Source organism: Anser anser (genome assembly GCF_964211835.1).
Source record: "Anser anser genome assembly, chromosome: 1".
Taxonomy (NCBI): Eukaryota; Metazoa; Chordata; class Aves; order Anseriformes; family Anatidae; genus Anser; species Anser anser.
In genome coordinates, this window is record NC_139720.1 from 79,029,951 (window position 1) to 79,048,226 (window position 18,276).

Genomic DNA, 18,276 nt, shown 5'->3' on the forward strand with positions numbered 1-18,276 from the left:
CTATTCTTATGCCCTACTCATGCTTTTTTTTGTTGCTCACTACTTGGGTCATACACAGGGACCCAAAGAGACTTGGGTTCAGTTCCTGGTTTTCCAACAAACTTTCTTTGTGAACTTGAATGAGTCACTCATTACCTAATTTTATTTTGCACATGGTCATTGAAATCTTTGAAAAGTTATCATAAAATATTACCAAACATAAATGTCAGTGTTTTGCAGTCATGCAAATGCCTACAGAAAGTAAAGGGCCACCTCTTTTGTCTCAATTCTCTATTTATATGATTGGAGAAATACATCCTTTCATCTATGAAAAGGGTTTCTTCTATGCAAAGTGGGCATACACCATATATATGTTTATCTAATTGCATAGGGACACTACCATTTAAAACCCTTTAAATTTAATAAGTACTATTGATGTTATATAATTATCCCAATGAACATATTAATCAACCATAATAATCATAATTAAAATTGAAATATATTGTACTTCCATTTTTTTTGTTTGCTGCTGTCAGTACTGAATGCAGATTACAAGCAGAACAGTGTTGAAGAAGTATTGAATCCCCCCCCCTTGGAGAATAGACTTCAGATTCTATTCCTGATTCACAACAGCAAAAATGAAATCACCATCAGGACCGATATCAGGGCCAAATTGCTGGCAGGCACAATGAACCACTAATTGCTGGATTCATTAGTAAGACTCATAGTTTGTCCCCATGAGATGCTGAACACTTTCAGCTCCTTTAAAAACCTAGCATCTTAGAAATTAAAATTAACAACTGCTAACTAGTATTTCTGTTATACTGTAGAAACTCAGCATGGATTTGAAGTCAGATCACAAGAATGCCAAATATCTATTATGTAAAATTAGGCAGATTTTTGTATACTATTTTCCTGTTAATTCTGTAGAACATGCATGCATCTCTACACAATAGATATTCCATGCTGTTCCTGAAGCCTAAACAATTGGTTAAAATAGTTTTTGTAAAGCTGAAAGAAGACAACTGCCTTAAAAAAATACCTTTCAAATAGCCCCAGCATCACACCATTAAGATTGGCCTATTCTTTTCAGACATAAGACAAATGTCTATTTAAGAACACATCCAAATGCATTTCCATCACTCAGCCAGAACACATTCACCTCCCAGAAGCTAACATTGAAAGATATGGAAAGAGGGGGGGGAAGGGGACATTAGTCCACCTACTGGCTTCACTAAAGGCAATGAATCCAGCCCTAGCTCATTTCAAGTAGGTTCAATTGTGTCAAAGGTTACCCACAAGCTATTTCTTGATGATTTATAGCTGATGTCTACAGATCTCCTTTTATTTTAATGATAACTTTAATACAGATGTTAAAACATTCTTTGTCTTCACAGAAGTGTATGAGAGGAAAGTTGACATCTTAAAAAAATTTCCAAGAGGCTGATTCACTATTTCTGAAGAGGGCCAGCTCTGGGCAGTTTTTATATCTTATCCAGAAGAAAGAAAAGGAGGAAAAAAAGAGACCTTGTCCCCCTCCCTTTTCTCCCGTACTAAAGCTGCTATGTTTTGTGACTTATTCTGGGCATGAATCCTAGAGCACTGACTCAATGTGTATATCACTGATTAATTATGATCAAGACAAGACACTAGTGTATTTGGTAAGCATAAGATAATTTCATCGCTTCACCAGTAACAACATATATTTATATAGCGTTATCTTCTTCTGTTTGAGCCCAGAGCAATTTACAAAGTGAGTCCCAAATGATACTATCATGGGAATCCTTCAACCCAGCACTGAATTGTGATCATTTGGGGACGAAGAACAGCAGCACAGGAAAAGCAGTAGCAAGACATCCTGCATCTACTTGAAATCTTAGATGTCATGCCTGTAAAACCCTTGAGAGTTGTCCAACTTTGGGATTACTTTTGGCCTCAAAATTAGGGGGGTTGCACATGTGTGGGTGTACACGTAAGGTCAGTGTGCATAGATGCATGTTTGGCAGCCCTCACCTCTATGGGTATTTTGAGAGCACCGGCCAGTCTTCATCAGGTTTGATGAAGGAATGAAGTCCTCAGAGGTCCCATATCATTTGTGTGAAGATACAGTGGGGTGGAGAAGGGGGACGCTCCAAACTTCTCACCTCAGAAGAAGCCTCCAATGCTTACTCATGTTCTAACAGACACCAGGGAATCCCCCAAAGAGAGGTACACTGTGTCTCCAACCAGAGTCTAAGCACCGTGAGACTTCGCAAACGAAACCTGGCTTCACTACTTCTGGAACTATTGGAACATCTTGCTTGTTTTAAAATGAAGGCAGAAGGAAAGTATCTATTCAATTTGTTCTGGCCTATAGGCCTTGGAATATCTGTGCTATTTTCTCACTAGCTAATTTTGGCTAGCCAACATGTTGTGGTCGTCATCTTTTTTCACACACTAGCCCCTGTATACTTAACTTGTTTGGTACACTGGTGAATGTCCCAGGTACTACACCACCACATCTTCCTGCTTATGAGCTGCAGTTCACTGGGAGGACTCACTTTGTGTACAGAAATTCATATTACTGAGGTTGTGAAATGAAGAACTGTAAATCCAGACATGAAATGTAGCGGGCAAACAGTCATGTGACACCATTTTAACTTCTGATATCACAAATGAAATGCTACTTGACATGCATTTTTCAGCCAAATGTATGTGTTGAATTTCCCTGACCCTGAATTAGGTCTGTGCCTTTTATAGAGAATACTGAAAGCACAGGCTATCCACACATTTATAATGAATAATAAGCAAACAGAAATGAATTAATTCATCCCAGTGTTTTAATTGCTGACTCTATTTTCAGTGGACATCAGAATAGGATAGATAGGAGTATCCATAAAGGGAAAAAGGATAATTTCAGAGAAGACTCTGAGTATTAGGAACAGGCACAAAGGGGTCACTCTGATCCATAAGCAAAGCAGAAACAGCAACAGAATTCAGACTGGAAGGACTCAAGATTTACTGAGACAACCAAGAGCTCAACTCAAAATATATTAACTTACAGCAGTAACCTGAAGTCTATACAGCTCTTAGCATGGCTAAAGATAAAAATAATCACTGACCTGGAATGACTGCAGCCCTGAGAGAGCTACCTTTGGAAAGAAAGAAATTCACAAGAATGTGACATGAAAAAAACACTCTCCAGAACTGTTATATATATGTGTTTTCTTTCTAATCGGACACTGAATTAAAATGACTTTAGTCATTCTGTCACTACATGCCTCCCTTTGCTGCTACACTGCTTCATAGTTTTCTCTGGAGCATTTTGGAGAGGAATAAATGTACCCCTGAAACTCAATTTTAAGAAGCTTTTTCTGCCAGTTTTCCTGTGGATATGTCACACTGAGTTGTGTTTGTCACTGTGTAACTCCTGTTGTGTTCTCTTAGCCTGAAATCACGTAACTCGATGTGGCTGATTCATGACGTGACGTGTCACTGCCTGGCATGTCAGCTGAAAGCCCGCACGAACCCATGTGTTACATCTCCGTACACACTTAGCTCTTAGAAGTGGCCCCTTATTTTAAATCCACTAGCAGGTGTTGGCACATCCACTCAAAAAAAGTTTAAGAACTAATAACTTATGAACCACTCCAAGTTATATTCTTTCTGCAACATCATGATTGGAAATTGAGAAGCTGTAAGAGACAAGGTCTTCTCCTCCATGCACTCAGCATGTCAACATACTGAACAATCTTTTATTAAAGTCTTTTTTTCTTAATATTTTTCTTTTCCAGAGATGCCAGTCATGGCATTAGGTTGTCCTTCTTTTAAAAGCAGCAGGGAAAAATGTAGCAACTGAAATAAAATAAATGAACAGAAACTAAACTAATTCATTAGTACTAAAAGTACACATTTGAATTTGCCATTTGGCATCATTAGTGAATAAAGGCACATGATTGAGATCAAAATTTTCTAACTGGTTTCATGTATTAGCTCCAGTCAAATTACATAAAAAAAAAAAAGGCTTGTTGCCTCCATTTGCCTGTCTCTAATGTTCCTTGGATGCTCTCAAATGTTTTCTCTGGACAGTACTTAAGCATTTTCACCAGGATATACTATGGTAGCAAGCATAATTTTGCTGAGAAATGGTTATGCCTTAGTAGAGCTGCCAACATGAAGTCTTCTATGATTTTGGACTGAAAACTAATGTCACTTGATTAAAATAATAACTTATAAATTCATTTTATTTGTTAGCTGCTTTCTAAGCCTTTGAGATACATTCATATCAAACTATAAGTTTCAGCCATGATAGCCTGAAGCTTTTTGTTTAAATGGGGTTCTTACATACTCACATGATTCCAGGAGCTAGGACTTCAAGGAAACTGTCCATTATAAAATCACAAGATGTAGTTATACTGCTCTGAGTAATGAGTACACTCTAAAGCGTCGATTTACACACAGTTCCTCTGAAATCCTAGCTCCTACCATTTCATTTTAGACTAAATAATTCCAAATGTATTTTGTACAACAAATGTGTTGTTCTCAGAAACTTCAGTGAAATATTTGCCAAGCACTTCATACAATTCTAGAGTTAACACTAACTTATAAGAAACTGCCTCTTTGAATTTGAAAATAAAACGGATTCCTTCACCATTCTGCTGCTCATATTGTTTCTCTTCAGCTATCTACAGCTAACTTTACAGATTAAAATGTTTTGGATTTAAAAAAAAAAAAGTTGTAGAGCTCCCTTGTTAAATGGTGATCAATCAACACTGGGTACAGGAATACTTACCACAAAATTTATTTCTTTGATGCTTAGTTTGAATTGCATTCTGCTGGAATGTGTCAAGAGGATCTAATTTCAAATCTAGTATGTAACATGGAAGCAAACCACTCCTCTGCAGACAAAGCAAGGAACTTCTGGAAGCTGCTAGACTGATCATATTAGAATTAGAGTCATTCACCTCAGAAACTTACTTTCTATGTTGAAAAGAAGTTCTTTATTTGGTAAAAGATGGCTACACTGCTGTCCAGTACACATCTCTGCCAAAGAAGCCTATGTACTTGACTTTCAATTATAAACACATACTACAAAATACCCAAACGCTTATAGCTGAAGCCGTGAAAGATTTCATTCCTTAAGTGAAGTACCTGGTTTCCTTCTAAAATGACCTGGTAGAAGCAGAGTCCTCTGCTCCATTTCAAGCTGTCTCCCAATCCATGAAGTCAGTACATGGCTGCAGTGCTATTTTTTTTTGCATATGTGATCCTGGAATAAACATATTTCTTGATTTAGAGAAGCCTAACGGCACAGATTCTAGAAAAATAATTCTCTGGAATAAAGGACTTTTGACTTCTACTTTATTTGAATTTCATATTATGAAGGGAACTAGAGATTAATGTGATACTGGTATAACTGGCTGGTTTTGTTACCTGTGTTTAACTTAGAGCTGGTATTGATCCTTCATCTTTGCAGTGCTGTGAAAGATGTCCACTGCGATACCTGACAGCCACTAGAGAAGAATGCTACATCCCAAGCTGAACTTCTCATATTTCTCCTCATGGTTGGTTCCACTTCCATAGCAGAAAGAACCTCTCCTAAGTAGTTTCCAACTGTTCCCACTGAATGAAACCGCCCAAAAGGTGAGGATGACTAACAAAAAACACTGCAACTAGAAAAATCTAACTTTTCTCTGTTACATTATGCAGCTCCAGATTTTACACTCTCCTTAAACCCTTTTACTGCTATTTTTAGGATGGCTTGACCAACTGGCAACATCAACTCAACAGCTATCTTGGTAGCATTAAAAAATGCTACCAAAAAAACCGCTCAGATCTGTGACAGTTTTTTCTTGTTTGGGACTCCCCCGTCTCTTCTTGCAAAATGCTGCTCTTTCTCATTCAGGTGCTTTGTTCCAAGTGACGCTAAATGGGTAGCTCTGTCATACAGCCTCAGCAGAAGTTGATGTTTTCTAAGTAACAGAATAAGACACAGAGCTGAAACCAAATGTCAGGTTCCAACGCTCCTGAACACTGAGGGATTCTGAAACTGACCGGGGCTGAAAGTAACAGTGCATGGTGTAATACCTAGGTCTTCAGTGCTAAGCCACTGCTGCGGTTCATTTAACCAAAAACGGTAAAAACTACTACCTGCTACCACCTACCACCGAACTTTCCCACTTGGAAGAAAGTGGATGCTTTATTTATTCATACCAGCTAAAGGAAGGCACTAGCAGCAAAGAACAGCAATGAACTAGTAAGAAGCACACATTGCATATCTGTCATTACCATTTTGCTTTACATCTCTGTTGTTCCCACTCTGATTTCTGAAGATCTCTTTCAGAAATGCTGCAGTATTGCTTAATTTGTGCGGCTCACTTTTGTTTTGCGAGCACAGACTTCAGAGTTTTTTCCTCCCCCCTTTTCTTTTTGTTATGTTTTCTTCAGAGTTTTCTTTATAAAAAGCGCCGACTGAGTCTGACAAGGGCTGACTGACTGGCAACTCTGCTTGAGAGACAGGCTCCAACCAGAGAGACATGATGTCAGGAAACAGAGCTGTGGAGAGTTAATCTGAAAAAGCACCCTAGAAGCCCCTCTATATATTTGATTTATTTTTAGGAAAGTAGGGAGGGTCGGAAGGCAGAGAGAATGCTGTGCAAGTCCCTACTGTTACTGCTGCTGCCTTTTAGATACTGCTATTAATGCTGTTTTTATTGTTCAGAACACACTCCCTATTTTAGAAGAGCATCTTAAGAAGTTCCATTAACACACATCACTTCATTGTGCTCTGGCAAATGGTTTAAAAAGTCATTGTTTATATGCCTGGATGTTGTGTATAGAAAGGAGAGCAAAGAAGAGGAGAACAGCCTCAAAAGATTCTGTCACCAACTCTGTATTTTGCTATTTGGGATTAAAAGCACGGGCAGCAAAGGAAAAAGGCTTCCAGGTAAAGAGATAATTACCTACAAACTCTACATTAAGAATGGACACATGCTAAAGAAGTAGCACAGCACCAAGTAGCTTAACACAGATAAGGCAGATGAGGTTTCCAGCTCCCTACACATCACTGTATCCCTACTATAAACTTTTCCTTAATTATCCTGCAGCTATTTCTAACCTGTTTGATGGACTGACAAAGGGATTGAGAAATGCAAGCACTGAATAATGTTTTGAATGTAGTGATAGATAATATTCTAGCACTAACTGCTATTCTGGTGCTGAAAAGCTTAATAGATCCATTTACAAGGTAGGTTTTATTTTTAATCACTGGTGTATAAAGAATTATGTCCAGACCAGAAATTCTCAAAAATAAGAGAGCCTTGCAAATCTTGGAGATAAAACTTCTGTAAACATAGCCCCCATATTGTACCAGGAATGGTGCATCTTACATTACTTTAATGATAACTCTTGTTCTTCACTCTGAAATACCCCAGTACTCCCTTTACTGAAAGTAAGAATGCCTTAATTTCCTGCTGCTTGGATAGGCATTCAGCAGCTGCTGAGCTCTTCAACTAATAAGGAGGACAGTAATTGCTTTTAGTATACAAGACATAATGTGTGCAATGGGTTACTTTCAGACAGGTTGTTCCTCTCCTCTCTAGCATTTTGCAGATAAGAGAAAGAGTTTGGTCCCATCTAACACAAACAGTCCCACCATTCGATCACCTGCACACAGCAATGATCGGTCTTCTTATAAAGACACAGCTGTCTGCCCTATAGCTGAACTACTTCACAGTGCTGTGAAGAACTATTAGCTCATATTTCCAAAAATACTTGATTACATTAAATAAAAAGAAATGTTAGGAAGAGGAAACATTGATGTCCTTCTTCATTTGAACAGCAACCTATCTATCATCTCTAGAACTGAAGTTAAATACTTTCCTTTAACATACTCAATCATGAAAAACGATGTGATCAGAAATGGAAACTGTGAGGGTACAAGGAATTTGTATGTCTAGCCTTATTGGCTGGACTCCTGAAACAGTCATAGCTTCATGTGGCAAGCAAGCCAATGCAGCTATGTACGTAACGGAGCCTATTTTATTTTTTTCCCCAAGATCTTACCAGGATGAATTTTGACATTCTGCATTATCATATGAAAGAGAGAAATGAGAGAAAGTGAGACAGATATACTCAACTAACAGGGCTGCTTAGGGTAATCACCTAAAATGAAGTTCAAGTCAACAGTTTGTATGAAGTAGAATCAGAAATATCATCTAGATGGACGTTTTTATTACTAGGCAATTTTAGGGACATGTTCTTCTTCCCTGCTTTTAGATTTTTTCTTTTTTTTTTTTCATATATTTTTTTTCCTCAGTCAAGAGAGCTTTCCCACTGAAACTGGAAAGTACAGTCTCACCAGTTTTGACTGGGACAGAAAAATCTCCGAACAGCTCCCCATAATGAATAGTTTTCTTATTTTTCTTAACACAGCCTGTGGTGTGTCTGAATTAGCAGTCCCATATCCAAACATTCCTGTTTTTTATTTTGTCCCTGGTATCGGAGGTAGTTGGTAAGAAACTCAACAATGACTCAGTTGCAGTTTCATACCCAGGCTTGCCTTGTCTGGGTGAGAATGGAGTAATAAGCACACTGTAGGCCCCTTTTCTATCCTTCCTACATTATAAGCAGGATGCAAGAGGCAGCTGGTGCATGTAGCAGCAACTGTAGCATTGCCAGAAGACATTTCTCAAATTAGAACTTCCCCTGGAGAATCTCTGGCCATTTGAAGACCAGTCTGTGCTGTGGTAGAGGGGCAAGCTCCAAGTCTTTCAAAGGAGATTCTATTGCTGACTATAGGTGACATGAAAAAATTTCAAACCAGCGTTTACTTAGGTGATCAGAGGGATCAGATAATGTGAAAATAAACCATCTTTGGTTAAGGATTCATACTGATATTAGTCTGGATATTGCAGCCGAGGAGAATCTGATTGTGTATATCCAACTGCTTAGTGCTGTTTCTGGCTTGTCTGAAACACATTTCCTTTCCTTGTCACAACTCCCAGGTGCTACTGCTGAGCAAATAGTAACATCACTGCCAAAGTATTTGAAAAGAATAAAAAAAATTGATTTGGACAATCCGTGTGCTGTTGCCATTGACGGAGACACAACTGTGAGTAGGGTTAGAGCTGAGGTCATAACAAGGTTAAAAGAAATTTGCCCAGGAATTCTCTCCTGTCACATTTCACACTGAACTGCTCCTGTTTTTCAGCAGATGCTACAGACAATGCACTGTGCTCCATTAAATACTGGGAATCATTTAGCTACATTTACAAGCTACATTGAAAATTCACTCCAGAATTACTGTACTTGAAAGGTTACATGGAAAGGGGTAGGATATTACATCACACAAGCACTAGATGCTATATTTAAATGTACAACATAAAAAGCATGGAACAAAAGCAGGATTGAACAGAGCCCTGACTGTTTACAAGTGAGGGTGATATTGCTGTGCTTATTCAAGAGCATGATGACCTCACCTGATGACAATGAAGATGCCACTTATTCAGTGAGGATCCTGGTACTGCGGTAGGGGTCACTGTTCAGATAAACATATTTCTTACAACACTGTGGGCTTTTTTAACCCCTCTTGGGTGGTCTTGTACAAGCAAGAGGCTTGAAGTTAATCACAAGATTGGCTGGTTAAGTTATTCTGCCTACTTTTTATCTTCACCTGTACCCATCCTCTCCTACTTATTTGGGAGCACGTCACCACCTTGAACACCCAGCTGAGCAGCATGCAAGCATTTACAGGATCAAATGCAAAATGTGCTTCAGACAGACTTTGGAAATCCAGCACAATTTGGCAAACTTAAAAGACAGTTGCCTTTCAAATGGGTTGTGGAGGAGGCCTTGGTAAATTTGAATGGTATGATTAGCATACCGGCTGTTTTTAAAACTGCTCAAGAAGAAGCTGTGTTAAAATCCATTTCCGCAAGACGCACGCATTTTCTTTTGGACAGGCTCCACTAGCTCTGTTTCTTAAATCAATTTTTCTGGCACTGAGATTTCTTCTTGGAAGAATGTACGACACCAGCTCAGTTTCCTAACCAAAACTTGACAGAATGTGTACAGCACAGCATAATGGCATCTCTACTTTATGGTTTCCTAAAAGTTGTTATAGTACAGAAACCTAGGAAGTGAATTTGACTGTTCCAGGTCACATCTGCTGAAAGGCGAGTGAGACAACAGAAGATGCCAGGTTAGTCTGGCCAGCACAATGTTCAAACACTGGTGAGGGCCACTGATAAAAGGTTTGCCAAAATGGGAGTTGCCAAGGTCTTAGAGGAGTTTCAGGGATGTGTTGAAGTCTTACTAGATTTAAAGGATGATCCTTGGCAAACTCCCTCTGATGCTTCTCAGCATTTCTAGAGCCAGCAGTTGTTCCATCTGCTGCTGAAGCCGACTTTGAAGAATCCTTGCAAAGAGCAGCACACTAACTTTAACACTATACAAGAAGGAAAAAACATAGCTTTTCAGAAGTGACCTAGATGTTTGCCAGGAGCTTGACACACTCTCAGGTAAGGCTGTCTCTTTGTCTCTAAACACTTGAGTGTATTTCCAAAGCTGTGCCAGTGTAAACTGTGGGTTGAAAATAAAAATTCAGCAAACAGCATCTATCGAAAGCTTGTCTAAGGCATTAACCGTTCATCTGCGGTGATCTGACATGCGGTAACAGTGAGAAAGACTACCATGAACTAACTTCATGAACCAAGTTGCTGCTGGGGTTTAAAAAAAAAGGAAAAGGCTCTGAAATTCAGACAGATACGCCCTGACAACAGCTAAAAATATGTATTAATTTAAAAATATCAGCTAACAATATATTTTTGAAAATGCTGAACACAAACAAGCTCTGAAAAAGCCAAGGAGGGTCCACACAGACACAAACAAAGGTGTTTAGTTTCAACATATAAGCTTCAGTTTCTGCCACTACAAGGGATTTGCCAGCATGTTTTCCGAGCCAGGCCACTGCACTATTGTATAAGCTTTATTCTAATTACTGTAGGCTCTAAAAAAGTTCCTTTATCATTTAGTATTATAAATAATTGTGCTTCTAGGCTGGAGTTCAAAGCTCAGTATAGCATTCGCACAACGCCACAGGCGGGTCAGGTGACCTTTCTCCAATTCTCCTCTCTCTGGTGCTGAGGACAGACAAAGTGGTATGTCTGTCATACACCATTACCATTAGAACAGAATCTTGTTCTTTTATTACAACTGAACTCCGCCGGATTTCTCAGCAGGAATGCTAAGTGAAATCAATGTCTTGGATTTCCAGGCTGAGCTTGGAGGTCACAGCCACTCAGCCACTCTATCATTTCTCAGCATTATCCTTTCTCTTTCTCTCGCTCTCTCTCTGAGCTTCCAACTGGCACACAGCAGATTGAAAACAGCATGCATCACAGGGCTCATGCTGCACAATTTTACAGCCTTTTGGAGCCCCCTTCCTTTCCTTGTGGCCCACTCTTTTTTTCTTTCCGCAATTTGCAAATAAGTTATGTTTGTGTCCTACAGGACTGCAAGCCAAAGGCACTGGAACACCTACAAATATGAAAAAGCAATAAAACGCAAGGGCTGATCTTGACAGCTGCCAGTAAGACGGTTGTACAAGCTTGATGTTACCAGTAGATATGGCAGGCCTTGTAATTCCACAATTGCCACAAAATAAACACTGTGTCCCCTTAGATCTCACCAGACATTCTGCTTGTGCACAAAGATCCAAAATCAACATTGGGATTTTAAGTGTAGTGGATCTAGCAAGCCACTAGCCACACACAAGCCCCCCTTGTAAAACGCACAAAAATCTCTTGTTAACCATAGACATGATGTTTGGGGGAAAAAAAAAAAGTATCATCAGGCACTGCATGGCTTTGTGATCCTAGCTCTATAGTATATAAAAGAAGAAGCCAAGCCAAGGATAAAGTTTGAGAAGCCAGAAAGTCTTTACTGAGGAGAGAATGCAGAAAACATAGACCTAAAGCTTGATTCATTAACACAACAACCACTGGTTCCACGCCATCTATTTTATCCTTTGGACATGTATCTCACTGAGTTGACAATAGTACTATTTATTCGTCTGGTTATTTTTAATCTGTGCTGCTTTACTGTTACAGTAAAAAACAAGACACCATTGTCAATTCAAGGAATCTTTTCCGACACAATAAAGGACATGGACAGCATGCTAGAGGACACTAACAAAAAGAAAGGGCACGTTTTTATCAAGCTCTTGATGTCACCCAAATGGGACTGCTTCTTCCCAGCATTCCTTAACTGAATTCTGCCTAGCTGGTTTGCAACAACTAAGAAGTGCCATTCAATTTTGACTGGTTACTTTTGCTTGGCTGTGGCTTATGCTGAGCATATCTTCTTCCACTGGACATACTGTGCCCTTTTCTAGCTCTAACTGGTCATGCACTGGCAGCGTTACACAGATGTGACTGCAAGCTGCTACCTTGACCTCTTCAATGAGTGCAGACCTGATTGCCCAGCTACGGCCAAGACTACTCATCAGACCCCTTCCATTTATGAACAGATCCCAGCGTGGTTTACAACACAACACAACACACATTGCTTTGGAGACTAGTTCCTCCATAAACTCCCAGTGGGCCCCAGGATGCCTCACTGCTTTCCAGATTGCTAATCTGACCATGGTTTAGTGCCCTGAAAGGAAATGACAGTTGTGTGCTGGCATGGGAGGGCTGTCACCTCCACCCGCTACCCTTTACTGAAGATGGAGGAAACAACAGTGTCATAGCTAGGGCACTGCAAAGGAACCCACTAAGAATACTCTCATTTCACAGAGGTCACAGAGGTATCATGAAAACAAAGCTGCCTGCAACTGAGAGGCACACAGACAACAAAAAAAAACATACATGCAAGTATCAACATTGTCAGGAATGCTGTGTCGCCAGGCCTGGTACAGTACCTTGCTTTTGGGTGGAGGGCTGTTTGTGCTCTTGTCTGTGTGGATGCTGGTAGGCGATACAGCAGCACCAAGGTTACCCTGGGGTATGCCAGGTATCTTGCCTCCCGGAGACACTTGCATTGCAGCAAGTTGGGCAGCATACAACTGCTGTAAAAATAAACGAAGAAAACACACACGAGGAAAAGAGACAAAGAAGAGAAGGAGGAGGGAAAAAAAAAAAAAAAGAAACCATCAATAAATAACTCTCCAAAAACTTCTCCTACTGTAGATCATACATTGTCTTTCTGATCGATATTTTTTATTTAGCACACTGGCATATTTCAAGACAAGAATTGTCATCTCAACTTTTGTGATTCATTCCTCAGGGGACAAACGACAGACGTCACCATGAGAAATGTCCTGGCTTCCATGTGTGTCCAGGGATTCAAAACAAGTAACAAAAGATAATCTTCATGTCTTGCCCGAGCTACTGGGCAATCTTTCCTTTCCTGAGAGGCCTCAGCTATTACAGCATCTCCAACAATAATATGCATTGAGCACTTGGAAATTCACATAATGTTTGATATCAGTCTCTGTGCTGCCATTTTACATTTCCTCATCTTGCTTGTCTTGTCTTTGTCTTGTTCGCACAGGCTGTAAGGTGTTTGGGGCAGGGAACATCAAAACTTTCCTTAGCACTTATGGTGAGAGTCCACTCGCAGTTGGGTCCTGGAGCACCAGTACAGCCAATACAAATATATAATTTTTGGTGGGGATGTGCTATCCATTAACAACTAGAAGTTCCAGTCAAGACTAAGATTTCTTTTTGTGATAGAAAACAGATACACAGTGGGAATGTTTTTTCCCTTCAAAACCAAACCAGCAAGGAACCTTAAACACGTATTTGATTATTAGCATGTGAATACTTATAATTAGTCATCTCTTTAAAGTTAAGCACTATAGTAAGTTTAGTGGATAGTGGTCAGAAGGAGAGAGAAAACAGGCAAACTGTCAGTGCCTGGAAGCTGCACTGACCTCTGAATAAAAAGTGGAGAAAATAAATATGGTGGGCAGCAATTGTTGTTGCTCTGTGAATAGCGAGGAATTCAAATGAAGCCAAATAGAAGTCAGATGCCTGGGAGAGCAGGTAATGTAATAACAAAGACTTTCATTCCTCGGTCACAGCCTCAGTTTCAAAGACTCATGCTATGTATTATTAGTACTGTGCAGTACATGTGTAATGTGTAACACTGCACAATGGTGCTCTGTGCCTGCAGGTGCCAACAGAGTGTCTAAGATGCAACATGACAAGGGATAACATGTAGAAACATGAAAGTTGATGTGAAAAAACACGGGACCTTCAATATGACTAGTCTAAGACAGTCTTGTTAGTGTTACTTAGTTGTTTTGCTGTTGTTTTTTAATTAATTATATATGCTGATAAAAAAACAAAGGTCAGACTGGAGGGCACTATGGTATGCTAACCAAACCCAGCAAACTTGAAGGAGTAAAATGAGGATTCAGTATAATCTAACTTACAGTGAATATTCCACATATTACTGTGCAGAAGGTAGAGAAACACTGCTACTGAGAGTTGATAGTATATAAAGCCTTGTAGCAAAGACTTAACTTGATCCAATGAAGATTTACCGTTCTGAGTGTGGGACAACTCAGGGGTGAAGAAATGAGTAAGGGTGTGCATCATCCCAACCCTGGACATTGTCCCATGGTTTCCTGTACAAACTCTTCCCTTCACTGGTAAACAATCCTAGCCCTTTCACATAATTAAAAGCATCCAATTTCTGCTGCTGTAATCAGCAGTGTAAGCAGTGTAATCAGGCGCCAGGTCCTTACTTCTTTTTCATTCTTTCTATTCTTTTCAGAATTCCTATTCTTTTCAGTTTTGAATCCTTTTAATTTCTCTTTTTCTACTTTGATCGCTGCTTGTTCCTTATTCTTCTGTACTTCTTAATCACCATTTATCCATCCCTTTCTGTTTAGTCTTACTCTCCTTCCCTATCATCCATTCATCTGTTCTCTCTCTGCCTCTTCCTCAGATTTATTTATTCATTTATTCCATGTGTTACCCCCAGCCTGTCAGAGCCAAATAGATGCAAATCAACTACAGATAAAAGTCATCAAAAACAATCCAGTCACAAATCAGTCACAGATTCAAATGTATGTATTTATCTGCTGAAGTTCATATCCATTCATTCTTTCAAAAGAAGACTAAATCCATCAGGGAGAAAAGAACAAGGGTTTGTGTGAACCAGAGAAGATCTGCAGCAGGCAGTTCAAGGAAAACCAAGCCAGCATTATGTATGAATTAATATATAAGAAGGGCAACAGTTGTTTAAAAAATAGGATACATGGCTAGGGAACAGCACAACATAATTGGACTCTGGTCATGATAGAGTGGATCAAGTTTTGCCTTTCTTTTGCTCCCTATTCAAGAACCAACAAAACAAATTGAGGCAACTAGAGAAAAAAAGACGAAAGCAGAAAAGCCATTGAGCAGGAAAGGTTCGAGCTTGTTGAGAATCTACAGATTAGGTATCAGACAACTGAAGTAAAGGTAAAAAACAACAGAAGTCAGTTTGGATGCTTAGTAGTCCTGAACCAACTGGAGATCACTGACAGGCCCATATAGGGACTGGCTTGTAAATGACAGAGACTCCCAGAAATGTCTGTAAGCCTTTGCAGAAGAATTTTCAAACAGAATCCCTACCTTGAAAAGCAAGGGAAATCTCTACCTCAAACAGCTCTGAGCCTTCAGTTTAGGTCCAAAGAATGAATCACAAGCACTAATTATGCAAAATACATTCACAACATGGTGTCCAAGAATCATTACCATCTAACATGCATCCAGTGGCCACTGAGAAATGTGCTGGAAGGAATCATTCCTCCTTACAATATTATCGTCAACCAACTTTTTGACAACATATGCAAACAAGACGATGACTCAATAAGCATGGGGAAATAATTTTCCCATGCAACAGCCCAGGAGAAAGCCATATCTTAGGTGGTATGTGGAATATATGGATTTTCAAATCATGCCATTTTCTCAGTTCAGGGAATATACCTCAAGACAGATTTCTTACAAGAGAGTTGAATGGAGTAATCTGGAAAGAGAGGTGGAAGAAAACCTATAAAGACTTCACTCTTGATTTGTACAAACTTAGTCCTCCTGCTATCAGGTTCAACATCTCACGTCTATTTAACTGATTTGGCAAATTTAAAGCAAACATTAAATGAAATCTTATAAGAGGTCCCTTGTGAGAATGCCCTCTTAAAAAGTCCCTTCCTACAACACAAATCAGGTATTCTACTGAAAAGCAACATCAGGCCCAGCTCGAACATGAAAAACATTTATCTCATGGAATTGCAAAGGTCCTATTTCAACTTAACCAACAGAATTGCTTCTATATTCTCCACCATTAAAAAAAATGGACAGAAACATACAACATGCAGTGCGTTTCTTAGACTGTCAATATTTTTGAGCTTTGACACTATTGAGCTTATCTGTTCATATTTAGCTGTTTTAGGACATGATGACCTTTAGCTTATACCCAAGGAAAGGGCAACGGTGTGACCAAGTGCTGTGAATCAAGATGGCTAAATGACAACAATCTATGCATTCATTTCACAGACAAAACAAACTCAAACAAAAGAACATTTCTACCTCTGCTTCACTGGCAGAATTTCAACAGAGTGTAGGAATCAGTCTCTCTTGAAATGCCTAACCATCATCTAAAACGTAACCTTATACTTTTCACAGTAATGAAACCAAGATCACAAAAAGTGAAATGAAAATGAAGTTATTGCATATCACTGCTTTAATACACTATTATTGAGCCTCTTAGTATGTACACCAGACACAGACTCCTCAAGCCACTTATACAAGCTACAGCCAACCTAAAGACCCATTCTGAAATGCTAGTACTCAAGGAGGTCATTTTCCTGCACTACAATTCGTACAATCAATCTATAGGCTCTGTCTGGACTCATTTAATGTGACTAAGGCATTTAGTTGAAGTCAGTGTTGGCTGAAACCAGTGAAGCACTACTACCAGACAAGTTTATTTTTACTATACATAACAAATAAAATAAGGATAATATTCTGCTTTTAATAAGATAGGTAATATGTCTTCAAGAAGGCAGAACTAGGCTTCTGAAAAAACAATTAAAAAATAACATCTATTGTTTGTTTATAACTAAATAACTATGTTTCAGCTCTCCTGCCCATGTGCGATATTGCATGCCTTGTTAATGTTTTCTCATTAACCTCTTACGAAAATCTGTATGGAAGCAAAATCATCAGAACAAAAGCACAATACGATACACTTTAAAATGAGCAAGAGGTAAAGTTATTTTTAGAATATTGCCCCTCTGTTCTTAAGCTATTAAACAAAAATCCCCACTTCTTCCTAGGTCACTACCAAAACCATTTATAATTCTTCCAATATATTAAACAGAAATATTCAGCTGAACTCTCCAAATGGACTAGCTCTAACAGCTCTTGGCCTGATGACTCTGCAGTACATCAGTAGTAAAGCCTTAAGGTTAGACCAGCTTTGAAAACCTTCCCCTTGGGCATTGTTGTTACATGTTAACAATGCTCATTACTGCTTTGAGGGTATACTAAAAATGAATTCTTGTCCTATTAATACAGAAAATGAGAATGAGATTTAATAGCAATTTTAAAAAGGATTGAACAAAGTGTTAGCAATTACATAGGCAGAGATAATTGATTCAAGCACCTATAGACATTTGTTTTACTGTATTATCTCTTATTAAAATATTTTTATTAGTGAACACTAGAGATTAAGAGCTGTTCTTAAAAAAACAAACAAACAAAAAAAACGGGGAGAGAGAGAGAGAGAGAGAGAGAGAGACAGAGAGAGAGAGGCTGTACTGGAAACTGAATCAGTTACTGCATGAGTTTGTTTCTGATACATACTAATTCTTTAGTGGAGTTACCACAGTAATGAATTTCCAAAACACTGTGCTTAAATGTTTGAGCTGTTGACTGATTCAGCACTTCAATTTCTGTGTCATTCTGAGACCCATCATTAAAAATACACACATGAATGGCCCTGTCCTGTCTTCACAGCCTTGATAGCCTTGATTTTTGCATAATCTGGGGGAAAAAATGGTATAAATTGAGATCTCTCATTCAGAATACAAATTTAATTTTCTTTACCTCAAATTTAATGCTTATATAAGGCATGCAAAGTGTTTGATTATGGCAGAAAGAATTAATTTTGGATCTGTTCAGTTTTGTGTTTTTTTTTTTTTTTTTTAATTTAAAGAGTTAATAAAAAATTAGAAAAAATAATTCACTTAAAACGAACATTTGACCCGTCCTACTGTAAGACGGGTTTTTAAAAGTAGTGGCAACGTAGGAAAATAGATAA

At 38.8% G+C, this 18,276-nt stretch overlaps 1 protein-coding gene across 19 annotated transcripts in view; it reads right to left on the reverse strand.

Moving 5' to 3' along the window:
* SOX5 (SRY-box transcription factor 5) overlaps positions 1 to 18,276 on the reverse strand; it is a 569,059-nt gene that overhangs the window by 47,553 nt on the left and 503,230 nt on the right. For 18 of the 19 annotated variants that reach the window (XM_083818461.1, XM_083818460.1, XM_083818476.1 and 15 more), the window contains one exon: positions 12,881 to 13,027. The exons of the other annotated variant lie outside the window; for it this stretch is intronic. In XM_083818461.1, coding sequence (XP_083674587.1) covers positions 12,881 to 13,027 — 147 coding nt within the window. The remainder of the gene's footprint in view (positions 1 to 12,880; positions 13,028 to 18,276) is intronic. 19 annotated transcript variants of the gene reach the window in all.